Raw genomic sequence first — 18,056 nt, forward strand, 5'->3', positions numbered from 1 at the left:
ATCGCTAATTAATTCATCATCAAGTTTTGTTTGTTACTCTGGCATCTTATGTTTTAGTTTCATCTGCAATACATGTAAATGGCTGAATGAGAGCATCAACAATTGTAGCAGCAGTGGGTTTTTTAAACTTTAGTTTCGTATACATGTACATAGCGGAAAACGGAAATTTACACTTACCCTTGTGAGTGAATGCTAACCATTATAAAAATGAAAGGGATGTGCGTTTGTTTTCTTTCATATACGTTCAGCTTTGGAAGGTATTACGTACATGTTATTTTGTGAATAGTTTAGCATGATTTAGGAATGATACTTTAAACTTTAAGAAGCGAAAAAATATATTCAGGAGGCTGGATTGTCAACAACGTACCAATTAGAACTATCTAAAAGAAGGTATGATTATTTAAGCTATAAGCTTTTGTTGAATTAAAATCCGTGTATTAAAAAAAAGGTATTTGTGAACATACATATTGATCAAACGCATGTCTTTATACATGTACATGTATTACTACATACAGACATTGAAAACAAAACAATTTATGTACAAATAAGCTGTTTACAAACAATATGGTTTTTATTCGCGAAGTTATGTGGTACAAAAGGGTTTTGATGTAAATCCTAACAATGAAATTATAACGTTAATCTATCCATCAGAATATGTAATTACATTCTGATTTAAAATTTTAAAAAATCATATTTTTTTTAAATTACAGATGATATTGATTGCTTTCCTGCTAATATTTCAAACTTTTTTTTGCTTCCAAAGTTATTCATGGTAAGTTCATTATCTATCTTCTATTGATGAAAGCAAAATTTCAATACTTTGGTATGCACTGTGTCCTTGTTTAAAATTACATGCACACATTGATAATAAGTTTATTATTTTATTTGTTAATGATCAAGCTTTTTCTATTACTGAAACTTTGTAGTTTTTATGATTGCTATCGAAATACAGGTCCCGTCGCCATTTATGTCGTGAAATAACTCAACACAAAATCCAACTTTGATATTTGCTAGAACAGCATATATTTGAATAAAACTTAATTTCATGTCGAAAAACAATATCAAAGGACTAATTATTACAGGTTTATCACATATATATGTATTGTCAAAAATACCTACATTAGGTTTGGTCTGAACTCAGTTTTTTATGTATATATATATATTTGATATGCATTACGCTGAATACAAGTAACTGTTCTAAAATCATTCTGAATCTTTGTAATTCTTGGTGACCACCGAGATTCACTATTTGTTTTTTATAATACATGCACATTTTTGATACACTTTGGTAAATATGAATAAAAAAGACAAACAAAAGTGGCGATGGGGACCGGTTTGCCATGGTACATATGAAAATGGGGAAAAGAAGACCATTTTAAGCTGGTTTGATAAAATTTGCAAAAGATGTCAGTATTTTTATCAAGCTATTCAAGATAATATAAAAAATATTGCGTAATTTTCTAATTGAAATGAAATATGAAATGTTTTGAGAAAAAGTGTACTTAAATCGACTATTTTACAAATGCATCAAATAAAAGAATGAAATTTTTTTGAAGCTGTAAATTTGGTGCTTGTCGATTATAAACCACCTGAAGGGTATTACATTTTGTGTTATATAGGTCAATGTACTAGCAATGGTACATGTGTTTGTCACTGTGGCAACTGTACTTATGGATGTGGCGCCTGTTTATCCGGATGGAGCGGATCCACAATCAATAATTGCCAAAAATGTACTATTATTTTAAAGCTGACTCAATACATTAAATATATACTAGTATACTATACAGTATGTATAAACAACCATGGTCAAAATTGCATTACTTTACATTGTCATGATGTTGACTCTCTGAAAAAATGCAAACATCATTCATCAGTTCTTTTAGATAATATTGTTTCCTTTCAGCTAACACTATTTACGGCAAAGCTTCTAAGAATACACCACTTCTGGATGGCGATTTTGATACTTATGTTGAGGATAACAATATTCCTCCATATATACGCGTTGAATTCCAAACTATTTTCGAACTTCGTCAAGTTGACGTTACCCTTGAACTTGGTAGGTAGATCGATGCATATGATATCAATATATCTTCAAATTGAAATGATGTAGTCTGAATAAAATGGTAAACAATAACTATGAAATCAAATATCGAATTAAAGGGTTACATTTGCCTATGTACAAATACAACTTGCTTGTTTTGCTATTTTAAAAGCAGCAATGAGGATAAAATATATGGAAAGAAAACGATAACACCATTAATCAATAATTGTCGGCCTCAGATCAAAATACGACAACGTTATTGGATGAAACTCGTCACGTAATTGCCGTCTTTATTTCTATTGTCAGCAAGAAGCATTGTAGAAATGCGAATCGTAGTAATAACGCATAATGTAAAAAACTCCCAATAACACAATTTGCATAAAAAAAATATAAGTGTAATCAAATTTGACCTTTAGATCAACGTAGTAAAGAGAGAAGTAAACTCCAACAAACTTATTAGTCCGTTGACAGCAATTTTATAAAACGACTGAATGTGAAAAATTGAGCGAATTGTTTTGATTACATCTCAATCAAATAATTAATTTGTGACCAATTTATGATAGAACATGTTTCGTTTTGGTGGAAAATGCTTCATCTTCCTAAAAGTGATGGACACAATTTCTTTTGATTCTACGCAGATAATGGTTTTTTTGTAATTGCTTGCTACATGTACCTTTAAAATAGCATGGCATGCCAAATCAAGCATTTTATCGTCGGTGTAGCGATCTCGTTTGTCAAGCATTATACAACAGATAGATTTGTATTTATGGCCGTTTATCTTTCTCACAAAACCGTTTATTATGTCATTATACTGAAAATTCCTTATTTTTCGCGATTACTTACTTTTGATTACATGAAATCGCAAATGCCATTTTTTAAAAAGTTCATGTAGTTTTCATTTGTCTATAAAATTATAGCGAGATTTTAAAATTCGCGGGACGTGCTTCGCACTATTGTACGTGTATATTTATTCCTCGCGCTTAATTAAGGATCCACAGTATTTGTCGGTTTCAGAAATTGTTTTTAACTTGTTCTTTCGCGTATGATTCCTGATTTTATGGGGTTTTTTATTTTTGTAGCAGAAAGGACAATCTACACGGTGTATGTTAAAAATGACACATTTAGAAGAGCTGACTGGATGATATGTAGCAACTTCACAAGTGGATATGTCAGCATGAAGAAAACTGTCACCGTCACGTGTAATACACCACTTACAGGAAAGTTCTTTGAAATTGTTGCATCAAGTTTACCAGGTTTACCAAGAACAACTCTAAAAGTGTTCGAAATTGAGCGCTTTGGTATGTATAATTAACTTGTAAATGTATGCTTAAACGTCATATTTAAAGTGTTCTGTAGTTTGATTTTATCTGGGTCCTTTTTGTGTAAACATATTAATTTACGTCTATGAAAATTCATAATACATAAAATGGCATTCTTTAAAAAAATACTCTGTCTTCAGGAATATGTAACCTTTACAATGTCTGACTGCCCCGGGTCAGGACAAGCAGTTAAATCTTAACTAATTAACAAATTATAAGAATCGAACTAATTCTACTATTTTCCCTCAATTTATTTTTGTCAAGTCCATTTTTTTTAGAGACAGGCTATTAAAAACGATTCAAAAGTGTATTACATGACTGAATTTTTTTCATTCTACATGTCATTTTACATTTATAAATCACAAATTATAAATATGATATCATTTTTTTCAAAAATACAGTTTTTAATTTGTTTTCAATCTTTCAAACGCGAAGCCAATAATGATGTTTATCCAGCATAAATCGAAATTCAAAATACTATTCAATTTTTGCCACAGTCTTTGTACAGAAACACAATCAAATATAAGGTGATTAGTGTATTACTTTTCACAAAAACGGGATTCACGTTTTGCATCAGACCTTGATTTGCATTTTTATTGAAAGGAATTACAATTCAAAATATTATTTAACAACTTATACTTAAGGTATTCAATGTGTAACGACCACATTTTTGTACCTAATAAATGAATGGTCCAATATTCTTAATCATGATATCATTTTGAAGGTATTATCGAATAAAAATACTCCACCAAAGGAATTCTCAAAATTTTGATTATGGTCTAACTAATTAAATCTGGAATTTTGCATTGAAGTCTATGGGCAACGTATGTTATCTTAAGATATTGCAAAAAGTAACTTAAAATTCGCAAAACTCTCTTGGTTAATACATGCATAAACTTTCTCTTTATTAAAATATGAAATAAAAAGAATCATTTACCGCAGATATTTTGACGAAGTTAAAATTTTCTTTTTTTCATCAAGGGGAGATAACTCTTTAAAAAAAATTAGGTGCAAAATAACCGGCTCCCTATATGTTGTCTGTCATGCGAATGTGGTTCATTTCATTTTCATAGCTATATAGCAATACATATTTAACTAGTTTAAAATGATTCAAAATTGTTCAATATCCCTCCATTATACATTGAATACCTTAAACTCACAAAGTCGTTTGTCATATATGTTCTTCACCTTGTTTTCAAAAATATCGTTCCAATTTTCACTTCAAATATTAAATAATTTGTTTAATGCAAATTGGTATCAAGGTGGTTTGAATTTTTTATGAAGCAAGTTTACATAGTAAAATTTACATCTCTAATCGAATATATCAAATGTTCCGTTATAAAAATTACAAATGTTTCTATTTAGTATTCTTGTACATGTATAATAACAACACTTCATAACAACACTCACGTTTTTTCTTGATTATTTTCTTTAAAATCTTGTATTCACAAAACCAAACATTTTTCTTCTTTAGATCATTTGAAAGTTCTTGCATTGTTTTGAATTCACCATTTTTTGTTAAATAAATCTTTGACATACAAAATATTACTCATCACCCATATTTAAGAAATATAATGATTAATCCTTTTGTTCCAACAGAGTACTAGTATTAATCTAAAGTGGTCGTAGTGCAAAAGTTACATTTGAGTTTGCAAATTCTATGCCATTTAGATTAGCAAGAAATAGTAGGTTTTGAAACTCGGTAGCTTACTAACATTTGCCAGTTATAACCCTGTTTTATTTCTTTCTTCGACTAAGACCAGTTCTGCAAGAGCAACTGGATGAATGTTTTTCCTTTTTACACATGTAAGAGAATTGTTTAGCACAAACATTTTGAGGTACTTTTGATCACTAATAAATCGGCCCGAGTAACTTTAAGGTGGCTCACTACACTTGGAAAAAGTTTCTTAAACCAGCATTGAATTACTAAGTTATAAATATAGCATTACAAATAAGAGGTATAGTAATTCAAATGGGTGAAAAAATGTAATTTTGGATGAAAAATTATGATTAAAAAAAAATAAAATAAATATGAAGAAAAGTTCCAAGCGGGTTTCAATTCATAATCTACGGTTCACAAGTCCGACACTTTAACCACTGAGCTATGATGATAGTCAACAAATTTGATTAATATAAAGAGTTTAACAAAACATGAAAATTGCTAAATTGCTAAGTAGTGTTATGAAATATAAGTATTATTGTAGCAAGGTACCTTAAACAGCGTACAGCTTATTTAGCTTGATTTTGCATTTGTAGAATGTTCAAATGGCACGTACGGCGAAAATTGTTCCGGGATTTACTCAGCAGGATGTAACAAACAGTGTCATAAAGAAACAGGTGACTGCGATTGTAAAAGTGGTTACTGGGGAAGCTTTTGTAATAGAACATGTCCAGTGCACTGTAATAAAAACCTGTGTGACTCTAATACAGGCGATTGTTATAGCTGTAATAACGGATATTATGGAGTGAAATGCCAAGGCCGTTGTGCTGTGGGGTGTCTGGAGTCTTGTAACGTGACATCAGGCTTATGCTTTTGTAAACTGGGCTTTTATTCGGCAAATTGCTCGTTGCAATGTCAATCAAACTGTGCACGGAATGAGTGTGTTCAAGAAACAGGACACTGTAAGTCTTGCAATGATGGTAAATATGGTGACTTTTGCGACTTGGAATGTTTTGGTTCTTGCAGTGGATCATGTGATAGAAGAAATGGAATTTGTGGGATCTGTGGAAAACATAGATTTGATACTTACTGTAATCAGGCATGTCCAAATAATTGTGAAGACGATATATGTGATAGAGTCACTGGTGAATGTAAAAATTGTATAAATAATACATTCGGTACTTACTGTAATCAGACATGTCCAAAAAATTGTGAAGAAGACAATTGTCATAAGGTCACTGGTGAATGTAACAATTGTTTAAAGAATACATTCGGTACTTACTGTGATCAGACATGTCCTGTTAACTGCGAAACCTGTGATAGGAACGGTGCAAAATGTACAAAATGTAAAAAAGGATACATTGGAGATGTATGTTCTAAAACCTGTCCTGATCATTGTGGAGATTGTAACCAAGACGGATACATATGTAGAACCTGTGAAAATGGATGGTTTGGTATAAAATGTGAAACAAATTGCGGCCTTTGTGGGGGAAACAATTCGTGTGACATTACAACAGGTGATTGTCATTTGTGTTATGTGGGGTATTTTGGAAACTCGTGCAATAAGAAATGTAACGAATTTTGTGACTCAAGAAAACCATGTAACAAGATTACTGGAAAATGCCACGACTGTAAACCTGGTAGATATGGAGAATATTGTACAGAATTTTGTAGCAGAACTTGTAGAAACTTAAAATGTTTTAGCAATCAAACATGCGTGGATGGGTGTGCAGATGGTTTTCTTTGGTAGTTACTGCGATAGTCCATGTAGTGCCGCTGTTCCAAGTTGTAACCAATGTGAGCTCGTCAACAATGTTCTGGTTTGTCAACGTTGTGCTGATCCATTTTATTTAGAGGGATCAACTTGTATTGAATGCCCTGACTACTGTTCATCTTGTAGCTCAAATTTAAAATGTCTGGAATGTAAAACTAAACGTTTCTATGGCGACACTTGTAACCTAATATGTAACAAAGATTGTCTGAACGGGACATGCGATATATCTGGGCAGTGTGTACATGGATGTGACGACGGTAAATATGGCAGTAGATGTGACAAGGATTGTCCAAGCGGCTGCAGGACTTGTCACAATTCATCAGTTTGTTTGGAATGTAAAGATGGATATATTGGCAAATCATGTACTAAGCATCGTCCAGCAGTGAACAATATTGATAAGAAAAACCAAATTAAACGTACGTATATATGTCGAGTTTGGAAGGTGAGAATGGTTATTTTGAGTATATCTATGTATAATGAATCTACAAATTATATATGCATCCTATCTATCGACATCACATATCAAAGTCAAACGTAAGATAATAATGAGAAAATGCTTATATCAGAAAATTACTTTGCATAATCAAAATGGTCTTTACGGACGATGTAACTTTATCGTGCAATATTTGAATTCTTCGACGCGTGGCTTCACAGCGTGTCTGGTATAAATAGTATGACTGTACAGATAGAGAAAATTTCAGGTATGTATTAGAACTGCTTATCCGAGGTAAGATATTATGATTTTAACAATAAAAATTTTTATTCAATGGTCACTACCTTCATAACCAATATATAGATACATATTTCAATGTTTTATATGGCAAGTCCTGGCAATCTTTATTTACCCATTGTTTTGTGTTTTGGAAAGGGTGAGTTGCATATTTTCTATCCTCAATAAAGAAATATCTAACAATGGGAACGTGCGTCTATGCGTACGAAAAAAGGTCACAGAGAAAAACAAAAACAACCACCCCCCCCCCCAAAAAAAAACCCCCAAAAAACAAAAACCCAGAAGCTAATATTCAGAGTAATAATACGAGAAGCTTGATAAATAATAAAGCATTTCTTTCAATTTTTTGAAGTCAACCTTTTAAATAAAGGCCTTAATGATCAGGTATGCTAAAAAGCGGGAGTGTTTCATCTGCTAAATAGATGGTTCATGTCTTCTACAATTTGTACAACAATTACCGTCCCCGGAAACTTAACATAGCCTTTTAAAAAGAAGCGCTACATCACCCCGCGTTAGTGCAGTCTGTGCAGATGCAAAATCATATTTAAGAAAGTTTTAAAAAGTAGTATATTTTTATTATGGTTTTCATGTACACCTTTTTCACGATTATTTGTATGTATCATGTGTGTTATAAGATAGCTAGCATTGCTAAAAATATATAACCTTCCTCAGCGGGTAATGTAATTTTTATTCTGCAATGCTGCCATGCTCCCTCATTGCCCGTATAAAAATTTTTACAAAAATTAAATCATTTTATTTATATATTTACACTTGCTTTGAATCGATTAATTAATTATCAATAAACAGTTATTCAAATACATGAATTATCAATATTGTCGACCAGAATGCAAAACTGAAGGAACAGCTAATGTTTCTATGCATGTGAAGGTTAGTATTAAAGTACATGTAACTAGTACTTCTTCTTTGAGATCTGGTCATGGGGTCAGTCCGTTTAAGTCCGTGAAGTACGTGCTCTTAGTTTAGGTTTAGTTTTGATCAATCAAGAAATTATCCTTGCAGAGTCAACACAAAAGTACAAAGAAAAATATACGAAATAAAACATATACATTGTATTATAGTTTATTAAATTATATAGGTCAGCTATACAATATATTTGAAGCCTTTAATAAAAACCATATATAACGCCGTTTTAAACACTTATGCAACTGTATACTTGAGTGCACACCCTGCAGAGACCATTGAACTTTTGAAGTATATTCAGACAGTAAGAATTGGTGTCAATAGGGGGAGCTACATTGTACAAGTATATCTTGAAAGAAGGATGATACTCAGTATCGAGTACGTAAAGAGCTAAATCCTGCCTCTTCCTTAGTAGAGGTTGACTTTGAGTTATGGCTAATATATGTAGCACCTGGTTCAACGCACAATTCTTCTCAAAAGCCCAATTTAGGCATATGCTAAAACTATAATTTCAAAGGTTTGTATGACAAATAACTTAGCTTGTATAATCACAGCTTGTTTCTTTGAGGTAGCTTGTATTCAATGCATCATTGCACGGAGACCACTTCCTGCCTTATAGCCTGTCCCTTCAAACTTTTCACTCAATCACAGTCCAGTTCTGGATCACAACTGGTTATCCCTACAACCCGCGCCAAACCATCAGAAGACAGTTCTGCTACTCATATCTGAAGGCCTCGGTTCAGCCCCCATTAATGTCTTTTTCCTTCTAAATAATTAGTGAATTACACAAACAAAGTTGTAGAAAGCAGAATAATTCAACGTTTTTCACAGGGATTTAAATTCCAATACACTGAACCTAGATTATCGATTTAGCGAAGTAACAAAGTCGGCTAATGATCATTTTGCTGAGCTTAAAGATATAATTGACAACAAATTGAAATGAGAAGGATACAGGGACCCTTCAGACATATACCGGACAGGATGGTCTAACATATCTATGTCTGTTTTTCTTTCTTATTACCTATATCTAACCTTAGGGTTTCTTCGATTGGCTTGGTGTCAAAGAGAGACAACATCGACTGGCGTTTGATTACTCACCTCGCTATTTCAAAGATAAACTCTGTAAATTCATTCATTGATCCCAATGAAACTGCTACAATGTAAATAATAGACGTAATTGAATGATGTAATACAGATGATTGCAAAACTAAAAAAGGGTGCATTTCTAGAAAAGCAAAATCTATAATCCGCATTTAGACTCATCGATCCCAATATTTCATAGAGATTTTGATTTTATTTGCTTTGAAATTCTTGGCAATTACTTTGTAGATAGATGTTTATCTGTGATAGGTTGTTCAATTGCATTCAGGGTTTCCGAGATAATTTCAACATTTTTACAGTCGACACCAATGCAACATTCAAAACTTACAACAAGTCACTACTATTTACTAGATGCTAATAACATGCTGGTGAGGACTCCTAACGCAAATTGCTCAGAGTTGCGAGAGACATTTTCTGGTTTAATGCAAGGCAACATTCAAACAATTACTTTCATTGATAGGACTTATATCCTTCAAGTTGATTCATTCATTAGGATTAGAAGACCAGGAAATACTTATTTGCGCTACATTAGGGGTTTCAGAGCTTTATTATCATATTAAAATTACTCGTTCAGCACGAAAACATTAAAGGGACTTTAAAGTCATGATTTTAGATCAAAATTTTATTTATTTATTTTTTATGGTTATTAAATGGCTTACTTGCGCATTTTGAATGATTGAGCAAAATTTGAATGTAAGAAGTCAAGTGATAAGAGAGATACAGAGGTAAGAATTCATTGTTTTGTAAGCAAATGTCGAGTCTTATATTTGTTTATAAATAATGCAAAGTATGGAATTATTATTTCTTTTACAAAATCACTGGTGGAAAACATGATAAACTGATTCAATGTGTTCATAAATAATATTACGAACAGAAGAAAACAACATTTGATTAATAACTTATGCCAATAAAACAAATATGTAAACAGTAACGAGGCTTGAGCTTTGTTTACAAAACAAAGAATTTAAAACTCTGTATCTTGCTTATAACTCAAAATTTGACTTTAAACTTTTAACAAAGCATTATAAATACCCATATTAACCATTTTTAAACGTTAAAAACGGAAAAAATGAAATTCAAAATTTGGAGCTCAAATCGTGTCTAGGTCCTTTTAATTCATGTGGATTAGTTTATTAGAGTCGTTTAATGGGCGTTATTTTTTTAATCATGAGTGGACAACTGATAATATATAAATAGTGCCTGTTTGGGAGGGAGGCTTCGCGTCGGTTGACAATGGTTTTCTCGGGGTGTCAATTTCAACTGTTATCCTCCCAAACAGGCACTATTTATTTTGTTATACTGAATGTCTTAATTTTTAAGAAAATTTTACTGCTTTTATATAGGAGTAACGTGAATTCTACAGCGAACCGTACGCGCATAATTTTCGCGCATGTAACAATTTTTAATGTTACCCGTTGCTAAGTGCGTTGCTAACGCTGAGGGTAATAGAAAGGATTATGAACTGCGTCTCAACCAATCAGATTTCAGTATTAAACATGAAAGTATAACAATAATAATTATTACACGGAAAGTTCAGGGTCATCTCACTTGGGTTGTGGTGCATATTTTAATTGTGATTGGTGCTTTTACCCTTAAGATCAGTTTATGGGGTAACCAATAAGTAATAAAAAGTCATTCTTCACAAATATAATCGAGCGTTGTTGCTATACTTTATAATTTCAAGTCAAAATCAGAGTGGAAAATGACTCCATGTGAAGCTTTTTACTAGTTTTTATGAAATACGACATTTTGTTTCGCGTAGTGTGTCTATATAGCAAGTAAGAACATGAAGAAGCTGATTCTTTATCTCGTAGGAGTGGGCCAGCAGCCCCTCACACATGGACACATTCTTGCCAAGTACCTCAATTATTCCATAACATCATCTCCGGTTAGAACTTGCTAATTATAAGCTTTTCGAAGCATATGTATCTGAAAACACACACAATTCCCATACTGCGGTAAATGCGGCTTATAGCAAAGTATGCAATCTGCTTGATTGCTTAGCACGGCCCCCTTCATAAAATATAATTGTACAATTCGTCCTACATTTATCCTCATCTGGACTTGCATATAATACAGTAAGATCATATTTGTCTGCAATTTCATTTCAATGTTATTTTCAAAGCATACAAGTTCCAGACCCAACCTCAAAGTTCCTTGTTTTAAAGTTACTCATAGGAAAGAAACGTTTAAAACACAAGACAGACGCTAGATTACGAATAACAAAATCAGTTTTACAACATATCATCCAGGTATTACCCATCATATGACTTTATGTATCAATGCATTCGAAACAGCGCATTTTCTGTAGCATTTCTATGGATTTTCATGGGTTTTTCTAAGTAGGGGAATTAATACAATGAATAAATACAAGTAAGGCTCTTCAACAAACCTTACTTCATATAGACGATTTGGCATTAATTTGACCATGACGATTTAAGCAATCTCTGTTTCTGACTATTCAGTATAAGATAGACCAGTTGGGTAATGGAGCTGTTGACGGACAGGGCAGTGAAGCATAATCATATCGGTTTGTTTTTTACTACATTAGCGTCCGTCCATGGGTATTAGAATCAAATTGTCCCAAATTTCAAAATATCATTATTCAGGGGTTCTCTAAAAGTCAATTAAACACCTTTAATAGCCTAAATAACTCAGGATATAAATATCACTCTTACCGTACATAAGCATGCACTGACCTTGCTGTAAGAGGGTTTTTACCAATGAAATCTAGAAATCAGGGCGCTGGAAGTCGTCCTCATATAAATCTTTATTTGCAAAGCAACGTTTTAACTGATTTCATTTTAGAATCGCAAACAATATGGTTGGTAGGTTCTTCACTAATTAAACATGCATTATTGGAGGCTATTATAAGACGGGGAAGCATAAATCTCACATTAGACAGGCATGCCATCTCACTTTTGTAGCAAGGGTATAGTGGGCTCCAGTTGAAGCTGCTTGGTCCGATTTTCTGTCCCAAAAAATACACAGATTTCTTTTTAGCAATACAAAATTCCATAAAATATATGAACTTTCACCAAATAAGACCCTTCGATTCAATCTCTGTTTAAAGTTAAAAGTATTTAAAGTATATAAATATAATTTATTTTTGGGCAAACGGAAAAACAAAGAGGCGGTCTTAGCGCATGCGCAATGTATATGTACACAAAGATGCGGAAAATATGGATGTCCCAAAAAAGAGAGGACGTCCTCAAAGCTTAACAGATTCAACTCGTAAGAAGAAAAGGCTCCAAGCTAACCAGACTCACGCGAAAAGTAGGATTTTTATTGGTGAAAATATTGAAGACTGGAACAGTTTGCGTGACTCGCTTGGATTGAAATCAAACCCCGAACTTGCGGGATTTCTCCTCAACTCTCACTATGAGTCCCAGTAAGTACGATCTCTTCTCTTCTTCAAAAATTGAATTTTTAGACATCATTTTGTTTATCTGTATATTGTATATTATGGTAACATTGTTACACTTGACACGTATTAATGCGTAAGATAAGAAATGTTCTAGAAAATATACGTTAAAACACTTTGTTTTGTGTATGTAATGATAATGGGGCCTTCGAAGGGGTAAAAACAGAAATCAAATAAATCGTACGTTTACAGAGCGAGACTGTACACTAGAAATGTCTGTTTGTATCAATAGCACAGAAATAAATCATTTTAAAAATTAAAAAAAAATGTACAGCTGATTTCAGATTCTTTATGTTTTTATTGTAGTTTGTTTAAAAAATATATAAAACAATTTTTTCTTTACAAAAACTCGAATATTCATAAATGGGATTTGTTTCAATTTATATAGGAAACGCCTTTCAAGGCAAGGAATACTTTCTTCAACTCCTGCTAGGCCTCATCCTCTGCCAAGGATATCAGAGTTGATACTATCAGAAATTTCGTCAACAGATTCTAAAGGAAATGGTAGGTATATATGTACACCATGTACATGCATGTCTATATACAATATTTATATATTATGATATAATGTATTTTACACGTAAATACTTTTGAAAGTCATCATGGAAGATATTTCGGTTACGTGCATGTAAATAACATATTATGCATGATTTTATTAGAATGAACACATGCACCTTCAACCTGTATTAAGGTAGATGCATGTACATATGTAATTGTTATAGCTCCATGTACAAGCATTTTTTTAGAAATTTTTTCCTGATTAGTAATTAAAACATAACTATGGATTTCAAATGTATCAAAATAGCTAGTAAAGACAGTAGTAGGTCAACTAACACGAAGGGCAGGGGGGGGGGGGGTTGTCAGTGTAAGGAGTGGCCTGTTTGTAACCAACCACATGAAATAGACAGTGGAAAATGAAGACTATGATATTCATATTGAACACTCTCAATGTACTTGTCAATGCTGATGTTCAAAGCTTAGTTTATGTATAAATTAAAAATTCTGATTGCAGTACTACAGAAACAGCAGAGTCAGGAGTTGAAGAAATGGAGAAATCAAGTTTTTTGAGCCCAGCTACTGCATCTCATCAGTCACCCATATCCAAAGGGGAAGAAACAAAGAGAAAAAGTTCATTGGAAACAGCTTTCTCATCTTCATTTGTAGACCCTTTTAGGTAAATGAAAAAAAAGGTGTAAAAATTAAAGTTTAACCTTGTGGAATATCAAATAGAAATACATTGTTCGATACAGTGTTGACGGAATAAATGTCAAAGGATTATTGATGAATTTTAATATTCATTAACAATAAATCAATAAGGTGTTATAAGTAATATTTAAACAGGTGTAATGCAGGTTCTTAAATGCAGATGTGTTTTTATAAATATATGTACATGGCTGTTATTTAGTAAATTTATCTAATATATGATATTCAAACAATGTAGAGTAAAAGTTTTGTTTACTCTTATATTCTAGTTTGAGTATTAGCATTACGAAAGAATCTGAAGAAGAAAAAGGAAGTGTTGATGATGATAGTGATGATGATTTTGATGTAGAAGAATATGAAGTGACTTTAGGGTAAGTACACCTCACATAATTTTGTTTACCCAGAAAATGTACATCCATCTGATAAAGCTAAAAGAAAAAATTGTACTGATGAGGTAATAGATGAATCTTTCAAATTGAAGTGAAGATGAAACTATTGACATCGAAGATGTAGCTGGAGGTGACTTGGTCTTTGGAAGTGATGAAGTTATAGAGACGGTGGATGAACCACCAGAATACTTCACTGGCCCAGGTATCACCCAGGTGTTGTCGATGGAGGAATCAGATGTTGTACTTGCATCAGAAAAAGTTATCGCATATGAGAAACAGTTGCTGCTTTTAGCAAAAACAAAGATTGATGAGCGCTGCTTGGTTAAAGGGTGTCCAGAGCTTGTAGAGATTTCAACAAAATATGTTGCATCTGCATTATACATTATCTGGGTAAGTTTGACAAGTGTTATAATTAAGTACTGTATACATAGTTATTTTTTGTCTGTGCTATTTTTGCCCTTCTGGACTTACAAATAGTATGGTGTTTCCCCATCTTGAAATAACCAAGACAACGTTGTGCTTTAAGAAAGATAATTAGAAACATTAGAATTTTGCCAGTTTTAAATTGGCCTGCAGACAACAATGCTAAAAGGGGCGTAAATAAAATGGGGACAATATTTCCCTATATGCGGTATGCACTTTTATTGTAGTAGAAACCTATGTTTTAAAAGCAGCGCTTTATGAAATTAGTTGCAAAAAAGGTTAAACATTTTTTTTTATTATGCAGTCATGTCCTAGGAAGCATATCAAACACAGATGGTGCTCCCAACCACTGCTCAACAATGGACTACACAGTGGGGACCTAATGATAGCAGCAGCAGTTCTGTGCTCGGGAAACAACTTTAGCAAGGTGGAATTGATGGCAAAGATCCTAAAACTGCATTTTCCAAGCCAGTCATCATTTACTCGTATGCAACGCACCTATCTTGTTCCTGCGATTGAAGAAAAATGGGATGAACATCTTCGCAGCTTTCGGGCAGAGCTTGAGGATAAAGACGTAGTTCTTCTTGGTAGGTTTGTTGTTGTGGTTTGTTTATAAACCAACAATTTTTTTTTCTTTATTGATGATTTGAACTGTGTGTGTGTATGTATGTATGTAAACTATTTCATTTTTCTCTGAAAGGGGATGGACGTATGGACAGTCCTGGCCATTGTGCCAAATATTGTACATATTCCATGATGGAGAATGACAGCAAGAAGATCATTGCGATTGAAACACTTGACAAGAGGGAGGTGGGGAAGAAAAGCACTAACATGGAGAAAGCTGGCTTTCAGAGAGCTTTGGAAGATGTGAGGTCCAGCAACAATGTCACTGAAGTAGTGACTGATGCACATTTACAGATTGGTGCATTAATGAGTATGTTAAACTCTAATACACGTAATAGAATAAATGACATCACTAATTAAGGACATTGCCATTAATAATATATGCGTGTTATTGCTAGCCACATATTATTTGAAACAGAGCTTAACTTTAATTTTAGTATAACTACGGGGAAAAAGGTATCTTTACGTAACATAACGCTGTACAAGCATTACAATCAGTTGTATAACCGCTTAGCATAGTTTATTATTTATTTTATGACAGAACGCCAGTATCCTCAAATTAAACACTCCCATGACATATTGCATGCCGCCAAAAACCTCGGGAAAAAAATTGTCAAGGTAATTATTTTTAACCACATTTAGTTTATTTTATTTATTTCATCTTCAATAAGTTAAAGTATTTAAATGAAAAAAAAATTGTATTGGGCAATTAAGCTTAAAATATAAACAAACATAGATATAGCATTATAAACTTGCCATCATAGGCTGGTCAAGAAAAGAGCTGTCGGGAGCTGCTGAACTGGAGCCAAGATATAGTTAATCACTTTTGGCACTGCAGTAAAATGGCCAACACCCATGAAGAATTTTTGGTAACTATTTAATTTGTTTACTTTAATGAAAATTAAACTGATATAATTACTACAAATCTCCCATCACAGACTGAGGTCTGTTGTATTATTTCATACCCATGGGTGGCTTATAAATTAAATTCATAAAGTGGAATACTGTAAACAGTGAAGTATTTGCCCTGTTATATTATTGCCCCTATTGCTCTTTTTGCCAACAAACAAATTTAAAATTGATGTCTCAAATGATCTCTCCTTAAACACAGCTTTGTGTTGGCAATTCAAGACAGGGTGAAACGATTTAAAAGTGTAGAAGAGCGAAAATTACATAGGTAAAAAATTATCCTGTATACAGTATTCACTTGTAATATGTGTCATGTGAAACCTTCAGCACATTCAGAAAACTGTGAGCTTTGAATGCATAAGTTTTAATCAACATGTTAATCTTTAAAATATCAAAGTAAATTTTTTGTTAGTTTTAAAGCCATGCATAGTGTACTCAGAAAAGATAATTTTCTTCCTATGCAAAATTGGTCATGTGGGAGAGCTCAAAAGATGCTTAATATGCACTACTTTATGGTAGTAGAGATCATTTTCTCTCTCTTGATTTTAGGATCTATGGGTAGGAGTGCTTCATCATGTTCAGAACGAACATGAATGGGCATTGTCATATGTCGGTCTGTCACCAGGATCGTGCTCCCATGGTGAATTAGAAGAAAACAGGGACAAAGAATGGATAGAGAAAGGAAGCCCAGCACATCTAGCCCTGACCAAAATCGTACTTGACAAGCGCTTCCTGAATAATATCCACTACTATCTCAATTTCAGGTATGAATTATCAGAATGCCTTATTCTACATGTAATTATTATTGTATTTACAGTTTACTGACTTAACTTCTTCTTTTTTCTTTTAAGGAGTACATCAAATTTAGAGATTTTTAATAACCATATTCTCATGTATGCATCCAAGAGGATATCGTATTCACCACCAGTATATAGAGCAAGAAACATCTTGGCAGCTCTTGACTACAATTTGAGTGTGGATCTTCCAACAGATACTCGAAAGGATGGCACAACAAGGTAAAATATTTGGGATTTCACATATGCTCTCAGGTCTATTTAACTGTAAGAATCAATATACAGCAATATCTCATACATTGTCTACTACTGAGCAATGGTCGAAAGTTATTTTTGCCATTTTATTCTCTCATGTTAAACAATGCTGAAAGGTTAAACCTAATTTTTATCAATCCTTAATTACATGTCTTATTTTTATTCAGATATCATAGGACTTATTCCAAGAAGACTGGGAGGTGGACTGTAGTCCAGAGGAAAACTCAGAAGACCTACAGCCATGTCTCGGATATCATGAGGAAGATTCTCCAAAGTCGCTTGGAGTCGGTGGGAGGCATGCACCAGGCAGCTGAACTTGCAGAAGGAGACCCTCGACGCATTTCCAGAACCATAGCCCCAAAGTCACCACCTCCAACAACCGAGCTTGTGGTCAAGAAGAAATCAAGATTTCAATAAATAGACTTTAAATTTCTTATGACAGGCTCAAGTGAGCTGTTCTGTTCAAAATTTGTCTCCCGTTTATGGTCA

At 33.1% G+C, this 18,056-nt stretch overlaps 1 protein-coding gene and 1 pseudogene across 1 annotated transcript; both read left to right on the top strand.

Moving 5' to 3' along the window:
• LOC128164989 (multiple epidermal growth factor-like domains protein 6) overlaps positions 1-12,068 on the top strand; it is a 37,616-nt pseudogene extending 25,548 nt beyond the window's left edge.
• A 793-nt stretch (positions 12,069-12,861) lies between these two features.
• Positions 12,862-17,985, top strand: LOC128164990 (uncharacterized). The gene is made up of 12 exons (XM_052829146.1): positions 12,862-12,937; positions 13,359-13,478; positions 13,983-14,144; positions 14,443-14,544; positions 14,655-14,952; positions 15,290-15,572; positions 15,686-15,964; positions 16,151-16,227; positions 16,374-16,478; positions 17,068-17,282; positions 17,370-17,534; positions 17,735-17,985. The coding sequence occupies exons 3-12, from the start codon at positions 14,017-14,019 to the stop codon at positions 17,982-17,984; spliced, it is 1,902 nt and encodes a 633-aa protein (XP_052685106.1). The 5' UTR covers positions 12,862-12,937; positions 13,359-13,478; positions 13,983-14,016; the 3' UTR covers position 17,985.
• Positions 17,986-18,056: the final 71 nt, after the last annotated feature.

The sequence above is a fragment of the Crassostrea angulata genome, chromosome 10, assembly GCF_025612915.1.
Source record: "Crassostrea angulata isolate pt1a10 chromosome 10, ASM2561291v2, whole genome shotgun sequence".
Taxonomy (NCBI): domain Eukaryota; kingdom Metazoa; phylum Mollusca; class Bivalvia; order Ostreida; family Ostreidae; genus Magallana; species Magallana angulata.